This window comes from Eleutherodactylus coqui, chromosome 11, assembly GCF_035609145.1.
Source record: "Eleutherodactylus coqui strain aEleCoq1 chromosome 11, aEleCoq1.hap1, whole genome shotgun sequence".
Classification (NCBI taxonomy): domain Eukaryota; kingdom Metazoa; phylum Chordata; class Amphibia; order Anura; family Eleutherodactylidae; genus Eleutherodactylus; species Eleutherodactylus coqui.
Window position 1 is genome coordinate 137,436,424 of NC_089847.1, and position 14,710 is coordinate 137,451,133.

General features: G+C 52.1%; 1 protein-coding gene across 3 annotated transcripts in view; it reads left to right on the forward strand.

Annotated features, from left to right (window-relative positions):
• The first annotated feature begins 561 nt into the window (after window positions 1-561).
• The window catches only part of HPS5 (HPS5 biogenesis of lysosomal organelles complex 2 subunit 2), a 36,301-nt gene continuing 22,152 nt past the window's right edge, over window positions 562-14,710 (forward strand). Inside the window, exons 1-7 of one of the 3 annotated variants that reach the window (XM_066583629.1) lie at window positions 562-653; window positions 6,869-7,017; window positions 9,430-9,540; window positions 9,641-9,705; window positions 10,580-10,772; window positions 12,965-13,098; window positions 13,199-13,414. In XM_066583629.1, the coding sequence (XP_066439726.1) occupies window positions 6,916-7,017; window positions 9,430-9,540; window positions 9,641-9,705; window positions 10,580-10,772; window positions 12,965-13,098; window positions 13,199-13,414 (821 nt within the window). In that variant the 5' untranslated portion in view covers window positions 562-653; window positions 6,869-6,915. Of the gene's footprint in view, window positions 654-717; window positions 740-1,717; window positions 1,853-6,868; window positions 7,018-9,429; window positions 9,541-9,640; window positions 9,706-10,579; window positions 10,773-12,964; window positions 13,099-13,198; window positions 13,415-14,710 lie in introns of those variants that run through there. The other 2 variants (XM_066583631.1, XM_066583630.1) reach the window with 2 other exon arrangements.

Below are 14,710 nucleotides of genomic sequence, written 5' to 3' on the forward strand. Positions count from 1 at the left end.
AGATTTTTCATGTGACTTTCGGTTGTGCCTCATGTTGGTGCGTGCCACACGGCGGAATATGCCATAGGAGTGAATTGGCGCACATAAATACACCATGAATCAGCAGGACAAGCCGCTGAGGGGCAGAAATCCGCATGGAATCAGCTGCGTTGTTACAAACTGAATACGCACCGCACGCGCCTCCGAGCGGCTTCACTCCCAACAAAAATATGTATCTTGCGGATCAGCAAATAGCGCAATTCTGCATGAAATTCCACATTTAGGCTTGCAGATTGGGGGGCGGATTTCTACAGCAAAACAGCGAGCAGAATCGTCGGTGTGAGCGGGGCGCCGCGCACATTCTGCATTCTCTGGGGGGCATATATCTATATTACTCCCCAAATCCGCACCATTCCTGATTGGTTGTTTGGGTCGGCTCGTGTAGCAGTGGGGAGTAAAAGGCTAATATGCCTCTGGGGGGAATTGCCATGTGGGGAGTTTCCAGCATTGTGTGCAGATGAGATCACTGATGAGAGGCATGTGACTCCGCATTGTGACTCCCCCCCCAAATAGAGAGTCAATCACAGTTCTGCTTACAGAGGCCAATCCCCGCCGCCTTCTCATCCTCAGACTCCAACTCTCACAACACTTTACTTCCAGGAAGAAGCCTCCAAGTAAGTGCTGGCGTCTGCTAGATTGTAAGCTCTGCGGCCAACGGAGACGTGTGAGGCAGAATACTCAGGAGATTGTCTGATATATTGTATGTGTATTAGAGCAAGATATGTCGCATGTGTGGTATATGTATTAGTGAAGCTCAGATACGCTGTATGTCCGGTATATGTATTAGCGGAGCTCTGATATGCTGTATGTCCGGTATATGTATTAGCGAAGCGCAGATACTCTGTATGTGTGGTATATGTATTAGCGAAGCGCAGATACTCTGTATGTGCGGTATACGTGTTAGTGAAGCTGTATGTGTGGTATACGTATCAGCGAAGCTCAGATATGCTGTATACGAATCAGCGAAGCTCAGATACGCTGTATGTGCGGTATACGTATTAGTGAAGCTGTATGTGCGGTATATGTATCAGCGAAGCTCAGATACGCTGTATGTGCGGTATACGTGTTAGTGAAGCTGTATGTGTGGTATACGTATCAGCGAAGCTCAGATATGCTGTATACGAATCAGCGAAGCTCAGATACGCTGTATGTGCGGTATACGTATTAGTGAAGCTGTATGCGCGGTGTACGGATCAGCGAAGCTCAGATACGCTGTATGTGCGGTGTACGGGTCAGCAAAGCTCTGATATGTCGTATGCGCGGTGTACGGATCGGCGAAGCTCAGATACCCTCCATGCGCGGTATATGTACGAACAGTGCAGATGACTTGTTGCTGTCACTTGGGTTGCCGCCGGCCACCTTCACTACCAACAGTCGCGCCACACGTGGCAGCGGTCTCCGATTGTCGAGGTCGCGGTGCCTCCAGCGGAGCCTCACGGGGAAGCTTCTCTCATCTGCCTACTGATTTGACAGCTCGACTCTTCGCGTTGCTTCCCTCACCCACTCCGATGGCGATATTGATCTTTTAACCCCTTCTGCACCAAGATTGCCTCTCTTCTACCGTTAATGCCATAATTCGCGGTTCCTACGAGGGATGAGGGTCACATGACTGATCTTTGCTCCTCTCCCCCATTCAGGGCCAAAACTGCTGGAAACAGGAATCTCCTGACTTGCATTACCCACAATGGCGGGGGAGGGGTGGTCAGTGACTGTGGTTAGCGCTGCTGCCTTGCAGTGCTGGGGTCTTAGGCGGGGATCACACAGCCCGATCCCTATTGCAGGATCCGCGGTCGGCGTCCGCACGCATTGACAGGTATGTACCTTAACTTTATATTTCACACCCGCGGAAACTAGCTGCGTATTCTGCGAGTGGAGGAAAAATCGGAGCGTGCTCAAATTGCGGCGGACGGCCTTTATAGAAGTCCATGGAGGCCATCCGACCCGCAGGCCATCCGTAATTAGCATTGCAGATGGGCCGCAGGAAATACAAATATGCTGTGCGTGACGGATGGCGAGCGCCGCGTTCATCCGCAGTACAGATTTTGCAGGTCTGCTGGGTCACCGCTGGGTTCCCGCGTGCGGACACCATCCCGCTCGTGTGCAGCCGGCCGTCGGTTCAAATCTCATCACAAACCATATCTGCGTGGGCTTCGAAAATCTCCCTAAAGATATTGCCTTTAGGCCTCTTTAACACGGGGACAGCGATATCGCCGCGGGGACATTGTAGTGATAGCGCAGCTCCGTTCTGTGCAATATCGCTGGGTTTTCTTGCAATATTGCGGTTTTTTTTTTGTGGCACTACCAAGTCGTGCAACTTTGTAGCGCTCTTCTGCCTGGAATTTTGAGGGGAGCTTGAAATATAAGCCCTACCCTGAAAATAAGCCGTGGCTCCAGTAATCGCTGGCTGTGATTGGTTCTCAAGCGCCGTGGCTTAACCAATCACAGCCAGCGCTTACTGGAGGCGGGGATTTTGAAACTCCAATCCCGGAAGCGCTGACTGAAAACTCCAAGCAAGTCTGCCAGAGCTGTGGAGGAGACGTGCGGCGGAGCGGAAAGCACCTGTCAGGTGATGTATTGTTTTTTTCATGCAGCTAGGGCTTATTTTAGGGCTCTGGCAGTAGGATTAGTTATATCGCATGAAAACGTAGTGATGCAACAGAAAGGAAGGGAAACGTGGGCTACAAATATCGCAAATCGCGGCAATATTCAGCAACCCGTGATTATTTTTTTTGTCCCCCACAATGTAGCAGCAAAACATGGCTGATGTGAGGGAACCTCCTGGCGACGGGGGCCTCGTATACACGCCATTTGTAGCGCTATTGTATCCGAGATGTCTGCTTTCTGTTTTTCTGTTTCCGTGACGAATCAGCCAAACGGAAAGCAAAATGCTAGTGTTAGCGAGGCCTGAGGGCGAACCGCCACCCCGGGCTCAGGAACAGGCCGCCCAGGGGGCACTATAAACGTATCCCAGGACAATGTATGTAACCACACAGAGACGAGCGGCGCCACAGTCTGTCCCATCACTGCTGCAATGACCTTCAGAGGAGGATGAGACCCTGAAATATGATCAATACCGCGCAGGAAGCGCCTGAGGACAGAAGACGACTCACTATAGGATCAGCCCAGAACGCCGATCCCCGGGGACATATAATGTGACCGAAGAGAAGCCGCAGCGCTGAGTACAGAAGAAATCACACAGTTACTACCGCGACAGGAGACCAGTGCCCAGTGAGCAGTATTATAGCAGTTATATTCTTGTATATAGGGGGCAGTATTATAGTAGTTATATTCCTGTACATAGGGTGCAGTATTATAGTAGTTATATTCTTGTACATAGGGGGCAGTATTATAGTAGTTATATTCTTGTACATAGGAGGCAGTATTATAGTAGTTATATTCTTGTACATGAGAGGCAGTATTATAGTAGTTATATTCTTGTACATGGGGGGCAGTATTATAGTAGTTATATTCTTGTACATAGGGGCAGTATTATAGTAGTTATATTCTTGTACATAGGGAGCAGTATTATAGTAGTTATATTCTTGTACATAGGGAGAGTATTATAGTAGTTATATACTTATACATAGGAGGCAGTATTATAGTAGTTATATTCTTGTACATAGGGGGCAGTATTATAGTAGTTATATTCTTGTACATAGGAGGCAGTATTATAGTTGTTATATTCTTGTACATAGGGGCAGTATTATAGTAGTTATATTCTTGTACATAGGAGGCAGTATTATAGTAGTTATATTCTTGTACATAAGGGGCAGTATTATAGTAGTTATATTCTTGTACATAGGGAGCAGTATTATAGTAGTTATATTCTTGTACATAAGGGGCAGTATTATAGTAGTTATACTCTTGTACATAGGGGGCAGTATTATAGTAGTTATACTCTTGTACATAGGGGGCAGTATTATAGTAGTTATACTCTTGTACATAGGGGGCAGTATTATAGTAGTTATACTCTTGTACATAGGGGGCAGTATTATAGTAGTTATATTCTTGTACATAGGGGGCAGTATTATAGTAGTTATACTCTTGTACATAGGGGGCAGTATTATAGTAGTTATATTCTTGTACATAGGGGGCAGTATTATAGTTGTTATATTCTTGTACATAGGGGGGCAGTATTATAGTAGTTATATTCTTGTACATAGGGGCAGTATTATAGTAGTTATATTCTTGTACATTGGAGCAGTATTATAGTAGTTATATTCTTGTACATGGGGGGGGCAGTATTGTAGTAGTTATATTCTTGTACATGGGGGGGGGCAGTATTGTAGCAGTTGTATTCTTGTACATGGGAGGGGGGGCAGTATTGTAGCAGTTGTATTCTTGTACATGGGAGGGGGGGCAGTATTGTAGCAGTTGTATTCTTGTACATGGGGGGGGGGGCAGTATTGTAGCAGTTGTATTCTTGTACATGGGGGGGGGGCAGTATTGTAGCAGTTGTATTCTTGTACATGGGGGGGGGGCAGTATTGTAGCAGTTGTATTCTTGTACATGGGGGGGGGCAGTATTGTAGCAGTTGTATTCTTGTACATGGGGGGGGGGCAGTATTGTAGCAGTTGTATTCTTGTACATGGGGGGGGGGGCAGTATTGTAGCAGTTGTATTCTTGTACATGGGGGGGGCAGTATTGTAGCAGTTGTATTCTTGTACATGGGGGGGGCAGTATTGTAGCAGTTGTATTCTTGTACATGGGGGGGGCAGTATTGTAGCAGTTGTATTCTTGTACATGGGGGGGGGCAGTATTGTAGCAGTTGTATTCTTGTACATGAGGGGGGGGCAGTATTGTAGCAGTTGTATTCTTGTACATGAGGGGGGGGGGCAGTATTGTAGCAGTTGTATTCTTGTACATGGGGGGGGGCAGTATTGTAGCAGTTGTATTCTTGTACATGGGGGGGGCAGTATTGTAGCAGTTGTATTCTTGTACATGGGGGGGGGCAGTATTGTAGCAGTTGTATTCTTGTACATGAGGGGGGGGCAGTATTGTAGCAGTTGTATTCTTGTACATGAGGGGGGGGGGCAGTATTGTAGCAGTTGTATTCTTGTACATGGGGGGGGGCAGTATTGTAGCAGTTGTATTCTTGTACATGGGGGGGGCAGTATTGTAGCAGTTGTATTCTTGTACATGGGGGGGGCAGTATTGTAGCAGTTGTATTCTTGTACATGGGGGGGGGGCAGTATTGTAGCAGTTGTATTCTTGTACATGGGGGGGGGGCAGTATTGTAGCAGTTGTATTCTTGTACATGGGGGGGGGGGCAGTATTGTAGCAGTTGTATTCTTGTACATGGGGGGGGGGGGCAGTATTGTAGCAGTTGTATTCTTGTACATGGGGGGGGGGCAGTATTGTAGCAGTTGTATTCTTGTACATGGGGGGGGGGGCAGTATTGTAGCAGTTGTATTCTTGTACATGGGGGGGGGGGGGGCAGTATTGTAGCAGTTGTATTCTTGTACATGGGGGGGGCAGTATTGTAGCAGTTGTATTCTTGTACATGGGGGGGGGGGCAGTATTGTAGCAGTTCTATTCTTGTACATGGGGGGGGGGCAGTATTGTAGCAGTTGTATTCTTGTACATGGGGGGGGGGCAGTATTGTAGCAGTTGTATTCTTGTACATGGGGGGGGGGGCAGTATTGTAGCAGTTGTATTCTTGTACATGGGGGGGGGGCAGTATTGTAGCAGTTGTATTCTTGTACATGGGGGGGGGGCAGTATTGTAGCAGTTGTATTCTTGTACATGGGGGGGGGCAGTATTGTAGCAGTTGTATTCTTGTACATGGGAGGGGGGGCAGTATTGTAGCAGTTGTATTCTTGTACATAGGGGGCAGTATTGTAGCAGTTGTATTCTCGTACATGGGGGGGGGGGGGCAGTATTGTAGCAGTTCTATTGTTGTTAAGGTTGCCTCTGATGTTAATTTTCCCTGAGACTGAAATCTCACTTTAAAGTCTGAAACTCTTTAAAAGTCCTGAACTTTTCCTCCCCTCCCCCTCTAATAGAGCAGTAATGCTGTGGATTATTTCATAATCTGAAGTGGTTCCTCTTCTGAAGTTTTACAAGTCCTATAATAGAGGAGTCCCATGACTGGGACTCTGCGGCTGGTCACACGGGATGCTTTTGGTTGTTGTCCTGATGCTGTAGAGTTACACCGGGAGGATAGTGACCGGGCGGTATTAGAACATGTGTGATATATGTGACTGCTGGATACAAGTTATGTTCAGTGTGCGGCAGAGGCTGGGGATGCTACATTGTTATTTTGGCTGGAGGGGAGCTGGGCTGGGTGATCCTGTATCTGTTGGGGATCATTGTAGATCCACCCACCCTCAGAGCCGGAGTCATGTGACTCGATCCCCACACTTGGATTGGATGCTTTAGACTTTTGGAGGTGAGTTCTCCTTTTGCTATTTAAAACAGTTTGAATCTTGCTTTGGAGTAGAAGGTTTATTAGAAGATGTCAAAATCCCCTCCTGTAGGACCTTATAGAGCCGCGCCGACCAGAGAGCTTCAGGAATGGCTGGGGTGTCCTGATCATTGGTCAGCGATGCTGCTTCTACTTTATGACTATTTTTGGACAGTCCGCCCCTGTTATAGGTGACGGGTACATCACTGCATGTCCTGAATTAGTCTGTGCCGCGCCGTCTCCATAAATGATCCCTTCACCCAATAGGTGGAACTGATTGCTTTTTTGTTCGTCTGTCGGTTTTGCTTTATTTTAATGTAGTATTAATAACGGTTATTTTTAAGAAAAGGACAAGAATCTTCACTGTGAAAATGGTTTCTGGATACAAGTAACTCCAATATAATGTATTTACACTCCTTCCAGGGAATGTGATGTGCAGCCGGGGGCAGTAACATTGGCGCAGTCCCTCCATGAGTGCCACCGTGTCGGAAGCCTCCAGCCATGTTCTGGCAGAATTTGACTCTCTTGACCCTTTGCTGTCAGCTCTGCGCTTAGACTCCAGCAGATTGAAGGTATTACACTATGAGCATCCAGGAAGGGGTGTGTATATATATATATATATATGTGTATTATGCATGCTGATGACACCCAGCTATACACGTCCTCCCGTGACATCACAGCAACATTCCACTAGAACGCCACCAACTGTCTGTCCGCTGTCTCTAACACCATGTCCTCTCTCTACCTAAAACTAAACCTCTCTAAAACTGACCTCCTGGTATTTCCACCCTCCACTAACCGACCTCCTCCTGACATCTCCATCTCAGTGTGTGGCACCATAACTCCCAGCACACCTGCTGCCTTGGGGTCAGATCCGACTCTGATCTCTCCTTTACCCCCTACATCCAATCTCTGGCCCAAACATGTCAGCTGTACCTCAAGAACATCGCAAGAATCCGCTCTTTTCTCACCGTGGAGACGCTAAAAACGCTTACTGTTGCCCTCATCCACTCCCGGCTCAATTATTGCAACTCGTTGCTGACCGGCCTCCCCCGCAGCAGACTCTACCCCCTCCAATCCATCCTGAATGCAGCAGCCAGGCTCATCCTCCTGACCAGCCGCTACTCGGACGCCTCTGCCCTGTGCCGGTCACTGCATTCACAGCGCAGCGCCGCCCTACATTGTATCCCTCATCCACAGCACCGTGCCGCCCTACATTGTATCCCTCATCCACAGCACCGCACCGCCCTACATTGTATCCCTCATCCACAGTGCAGCGCCGCCCTACATTGTATCCCTCATCCACAGCACCGTGCCGCCCTACATTGTATCCCTCATCCACAGCACCGTGTCAGCCAACATTGTATCCCTCATCCACAGCACAGCGCCCCCTACATTGTATCCCTCATCCACAGCCCCGCGCCGCCTTACATTGTATCCCTCATCCACAGCACAGCACCGCCCTACATTGTATCCCTCATCCACAGCACCGCGCCGCCCTACATTGTATCCCTCATCCACAGCACAGTGCCCCCTACATTGTATCCTTCATCCACAGCGTCGCCCTACATTGTATCCCTCATCCACAGCGCAGCGCCACCCTACATTGTATCCCTCATCCACAGCGCCGCGCCGCCCTACGTTGTATCCCTCATCTACAGCACCGTGCCGCCCTACATTGTACCTCTCATCCACAGCACCGTGCCACCCTACATTGTATCCCTCATCCACAGCACAGCACCGCCCTACATTGTATCCCTCATCCACAGCACCGCGCCGCCCTACATTGTATCCCTCATCCACAGCACAGCGCCGCCCTACATTGTATCCCTCATCCACAGCACAGCGCCGCCCTACATTGTATCCCTCATCCACAGCGCAGCGCTGCCCTACATTGTATCCCTCATCCACAGCACCGTCCTACATTGTATCTCTCATCCACAGCACAGCACCGCCCTACATTGTATCCCTCATCCACAGCACAGCACCGCCCTACATTGTATCCCTCATCCACAGCGCCGCCCTACGTTGTATCTCTCATCCACAGCACAGCCCCACCCTACATTGTATCCCTCATCCACAGCACCGCGCCGCCTTACATTGTATCCCTCATCCACAGTACCGCGCCGCCTTACATTGTATCCCTCATCCACAGTGCAGCACCCCCTACATTGTATCCCTCATCCACAGCACCGCGCCGCCCTACATTGTATCCCTCATCCACAGCACCGCGCCGCCCTACATTGTATCCCTCATCCACAACACCGTGCCACCCTACATTGTATCCCTCATCCACAGCACCGCACCGCCCTACATTGTATCCCTCATCCACAGCGCAGCACCACCCTACATTGTATCCCTCATCCACAGCACCGCACCGCCCTACATTGTATCCCTCATCCACAGCGCAGCGCCACCCTACATTGTATCCCTCATCCACAGCGCAGCGCCACCCTACATTGTATCCCTCATCCACAGCACCGCGCCACCCTACATTGTATCCCTCATCCACAGCGCAGCGCCACCCTACATTGTATCCCTCATCCACAGCGCAGCGCCACCCTACATTGTATCCCTCATCCACAGCACCGCGCCACCTTACATTGTATCCCTCATCCACAACACCGTGCCACCCTACGTTGTATTCCTCATCTCAATCCATCACCCAGTCCACGCTCTCCGCTCTGCTAATGAAACCAGACTGCACGCTCCTTTAATTCAAACCTCTCATTCCCGCCTCCAAGACTTCTCCAGAGCAGCACCGGTCCTCTGGAACACGCTACCAAAAATATCCAGGCAATCCTTGACACACAATACTTCGGGCGTGCCGTGTGCGTGGGGTCTGGCGGGCGGCGCTTCCCCCCCGTGCGCGTGGGGTCTGGCGGACGGGCGGCGCTCCCCCCCCCCCGTGTGCGTGGGGTCTGGCGGACGGGCGGCGCTCCCCCCCGTGTGCGTGGGGTGTGACGCGCTGTTTGTGTTTGCAGTGTACGTGTTTGGCCGTGTCCAGAAGATGGCTGGCTCTTGGGAGCTCCGGCGGCGGGCTGAACCTCATCCAGAGGGACGGTTGGAAACAGCGGCTTTTCCTCACCCACAAGGTACACGGGGGTCTGTATTTTTGGGGCTTCTCGGGTCTGCAGACATTTTGTTATAACACAATCCGGCCAGTAATGTTTTTTACTCTTTTTGCGGTTCCAGGAGGGCGCCATATCCAGGGTCACCTGCTGCCCCCATGATGACGACCTTGTGGCGGTGGCGACCAGGTACAACACAACCAGTGAAGGATCATTTGGCCAATTTACTAATATAGTTTTGTTTTTCCTGCGATTCATTTTCAAAAAGTCTGCTTGCTGTCAGTGAATAGAACATCCAAGTTTGCATCCAGACACCAAGTCTTACCTCTTGATATTTGCGTGGCGCGCTGTGGTTCTTACTGTATACATGCATTTTAGCACTTGTGTGAAATCACGCGAATGCCTTTAAAGCCGCGCCCAAGAAACTCCCATCAGACAGCGAGCGGCCGCCGAGAATCAGACAATCAGCTTGTAAATGCGCAACTGAAACATGAGATCCGTTAGACCGTTGTAGAACTCTTCACTTTATTCACGTCATTCCTAGCAGTCTGGACTTTCCCTTTGCGGGGACTTTGGGGTTTTCCGGGACTAATTTATTACTTTAGCATGGGTGATCAGTGGCGTCTGCCACTCATGACCCCCGATGACCAGCTGCCTGAAGAGCTCGCAGCGTGGCATCAGTCACATGACCTGAGAGCAACTCATCTGAGCTGCCATACCAGTGACCACCATTATATAGCGTACGGCGCTGTGCTTGGTAAGGCAGTGGCGCTCACTTCAAACAGCTTGTCACGGGCAACCAACCCCCACTGATCAACAACTGAGGACGGCTCATCAACAGCTTGACTCCTCTGGGGGGCGCTGTGTTGTATTGCCTTTTGTAGGATTGTGCCTAATATACGCTATGAAGCCTTATAGAGATTCTGGGCTTGTGATATACAAGAATCTCCGTCCTCTCCTCTGCCTGTATTGGCTGATAACAGAGAGCACCACGTGATAAGTTACAGCTGATTGGATTTAGTGTCCTTCGCTCCACTTTGACACTTTGGCTCCATTCCTGCAGTCAGGGAATCGTAGTCGTCTGGGAACTAAACCAGGAACGTCGTGGGAAACCGGAGCGGATATACGTGTCCTCTGAGCACAAGGGACGCAAAGTGACTGCCCTCTGCTGGGACTCTGCGGTACTGCGGGTGTTTGTCGGCGACCATGTGGGCAAAGTGTCTGCCATCAAATTAAACTCTTCCAAGCAAGGGAAGGTGAGAACAAAACCGCCTGATAACCTGCAATGGCCATTCATGTATGTGGGTCTGATAATCCGGCGTCCGTTACCTCCATAGATGCCGGATTAATGGACCTTTACTGGATGCTTTTCTTTTGCTCTATTAAGGTGACCAGATTTTCCCAGGGCCAAAGCTGGACACTGGGGTGGTGGTCAGGGGGGTTGGGCAAAGGGGTGTGGTCGGGGGGGGGGGCTGGACACTGGGGTGGTGGTCAGGGGGCTGGACACTGGGGGGGGTGGTCAGGGGGCTGGACACTGGGGGGGGTGGTCAGGGGGCTGGACACTGGGGGGGGTGGTCAGGGGGCTGGACACTGGGGGGGGTGGTCAGGGGGCTGGACACTGGGGGGGGTGGTCAGGGGGCTGGACACTGGGGGGGGTGGTCAGGGGGCTGGACACTGGGGGGGGGTGGTCAGGGGGCTGGACACTGGGGGGGGTGGTCAGGGGGCTGGACACTGGGGCGGGTGGTCAGGGGGCTGGACACTGGGGCGGGTGGTCAGGGGGCTGGACACTGGGGGGGGGTGGTCAGGGGGCTGGACACGGGGGGGGGTGGTCGGGGGGCTGGACACTGGGGGGGGTGGTCGGGGGGCTGGACACTGGGGGGGGTGGTCGGGGGGCTGGACACTGGGGGGGTGGTCGGGGGGCTGGACACTGGGGGGGTGGTCGGGGGGCTGGACACTGGGGCGGTGGTCGGGGGGCTGGACACTGGGGCGGGGTGGTATGGATTTTACCTCTGTCGTTCTAAAAAGTACAGGGAGCAAATTCTGCAGCATTTCTGCATCCAAAAAACAGTCAGAATCCGCCCCATCAGTACCCGCAGCTGATCTCATACAATTCGGCGCTCCCCTCACCTCCTCCGAAGGCTTCCTGCTGTCAGCGCCCCTGGCTTCCGGTTCCCAGAGGTCTGGTCAGATGTGGCGCCGCTGATCAGGTAAGGCATTACCGGCCACTGGGAACCGGACGCCGGGGAGCGCTGACAGCAGGAAGCCTTCGGAGGAGGTGAGGGGAGCCCCGCATAGTATGAGGTCAGCTGCGGGTACTGATGGTGCGGATTCTGGGATTCTGACAGTTTTTTTGGATGTAGAAATGCTGCGGAATTTGCCATGGAAAGTTATGTTGTGGACGTTCCGCAGCATTTCCACCGCGTGTAAACATACCGTAAGTCAGCTAGAGGTGTGCTGCACCGAGCAGAGCGGCCTTAGTAGTAATGGTGACCCCCCACAGGTACCCCGGTAGTGATGGTAACCCCCCCCCCCCCCCCAGGGGCACCAGTAGTGATGGTGAACCCCCCCAGGGGCCCCAGTAGTGATGGTGAACCCCCCAGGGGCCCCAGGAGCTAATGGTGGCCCCAGTAGAAATTTTACCACTGGGGCTGATATAAGGAACACTATTACTAATAGTGTACCCTATATTGACCCCAGAAGTAAGTGACTCCTACAGTACTAATAGTTTCCCCCTGAAACAGATATACTTGCCTTCTCCTGCTCTTCAGAGCGCTGCTGCTCCCTTTCTCGGTGCTGCTGCGGGCAGAGGTGTGTGCGCCGACCGTCTACTTGCGTGGAACCAATGAGGTCAGGGGAGGAAGATCCTGGATGCACCCCTCTGCCGTCAGTGTGTGTATCTGGCAGCAGCACCACTGAGTGATTACCAGCCGGGGAGCTGCGGCATCCACCTTCAAGGTGACCCTGCACCCCGAAAGCGGGACAAATGGCTGTCCGGCTTGAGACCCTGGGGAAAGCGGGACACGGGGTCCTAAAGCGGGACGTCTGGTCACCTTAGCTCTATAACTTCCTGCCTTGAAGGGCAGCTGCACCCTGCTGGCACTAAAATATATGTGGAGGTGAAGGCTTCTGGGTAATACTGAGCTGCTATATAGTTTCAATGTTGGCTGCTTTGGCTCTGCTACATCAGAGTACAGCTATGATCAAGGACTCCATTAGATATCCGCTTCCTACTTTTCTCCAGAGGTTCCTGCTGCTATTTTTTTTCTTTGTCCCCCATGCTTTACACAGCAGCTCTGCTTGGTCAGATGAGCTGCTTTATACAAGCAGATGCTCAGCAGGAGGTTGGTGCATGGAGAGTTGACTTGTTTTGCAGCAAGGACTGGAGATTAAGGGGACCCTGGAGCCCCTCTCGTGCCTTTTAATGCTATCTTAACTCTTTCCTGCCCAGGCCGCCGCTGCTTTTGTGATGTTCCCGGTTCAGATAATCACCAGCGTGGACTCCCGTGTGGTGCAGCTGGATTATATGGACGGCCGTCTGCTCATCTCCTCCCTGACCCGCTCCTATCTGTGTGACACTGAGAGGTGAGGAGTGAGGGTGCCCCCTCATGGAAGGGCTGGGTAGTGGCAGATAGGGGCATTGATGGAGATGGTGATTTGGATACAATCTTTATCTGTCATCTAGGGAGAAGTTCTGGAAAATTGGGAACAAGGAGAGAGATGGCGAATACGGGGCCTGCTTCTTCCCAGGAGGGCGGAGCTCCGGGGTCCAGCAGCCGCTCATATACTGCGCCCGGCCCGGGTCCAGGATGTGGGAAGTGAACTTTGAAGGAGAAGTGCAAAGTACTCACCAGTTCAAGCAGCTCCTGTCCGCTCCCCCTCTGCCGATCATCAACACGCGGTAATTAACGATCTCCTTCTGATTTTGGTCGCCGTTAATAACTCGTCGCTGTTATTACACATTTATAGGTTTCCTCAGAGGTAAATTCTCCAGGACTCTCAATAGAGCATGAGTCCTGTGACAGCTACTGGCATCTACCACTGGGGGGCATGATTGCACAGGTGTTTATATCGCTCCTATTAACTTCAATGAAAGCTGTAAAGGCATGTAGGCAGTGAGCTCCCCCTACTGGTGGCTGCGCAGATTTGCATACACAGAGATTCTCCTAGTGGTGGCTGTATATATATCTGTAGGTAGGGGGCTCCCCCCTCCTGGTGGTGGCTGTATATATAGCTGTAGGTAGGGGGCTCCCCCCTCCTGGTGGTGGCTGTATATATAGCTGTAGGTAGGGGGCTCCCCCCTCCTGGTGGTGGCTGTATATATAGCTGTAGGTAGGGGGCTCCCCCCTCCTGGTGGTGGCTGTATATATAGCTGTAGGTAGGGGGCTCCCCCCTCCTGGTGGTGGCTGTATATATAGCTGTAGGTAGGGGGCTCCCCCCTCCTGGTGGGGGCTGTATATATAGCTGTAGGTAGGGGGCTCCCCCCTCCTGGTGGTGGCTGTATATATAGCTGTAGGTAGGGGGCTCCCCCCTCCTGGTGGTGGCTGTATATATAGCTGTAGGTAGGGGGCTCCCCCCTCCTGGTGGTGGCTGTATATATAGCTTTAGCTAGGGGGCTCCCCCCTCCTGGTGGTGGCTGTATATATAGCTGTAGGTAGGGGGCTCCCCCCTCCTGGTGGTGGCTGTATATATAGCTGTAGGTAGGGGGCTCCCCCCTCCTGGTGGTGGCTGTGTATATAGCTGTAGGTAGGGGGCTCCCCCCTCGTGGTGGTGGCTGTGTATATAGCTGTAGGTAGGGGGCTCCCCCCTCGTGGTGGTGGCTGTGTATATAGCTGTAGGTAGGGGGCTCCCCCCTCGTGGTGGTGGCTGTGTATATAGCTGTAGCTAGGGGGCTCCCCCCTCGTGGTGGTGGCTGTGTATATAGCTGTAGCTAGGGGGCTCCCCCCTCCTGGTGGTGGCTGTGTATATAGCTGTAGGTAGGGGGCTCCCCCCTCGTGGTGGTGGCTGTGTATATAGCTGTAGGTAGGGGGCTCCCCCCTCGTGGTGGTGGCTGTGTATATAGCTGTAGGTAGGGGGCTCCCCCCTCGTGGTGGTGGCTGTGTATATAGCTGTAGGTAGGGGGCTCCCCCCTCGTGGTGGTGGCTGTGTATATAGCTGTAGGTAGGGGGCTCCCCCCTCGTGGTGGTGGCTGTGTATA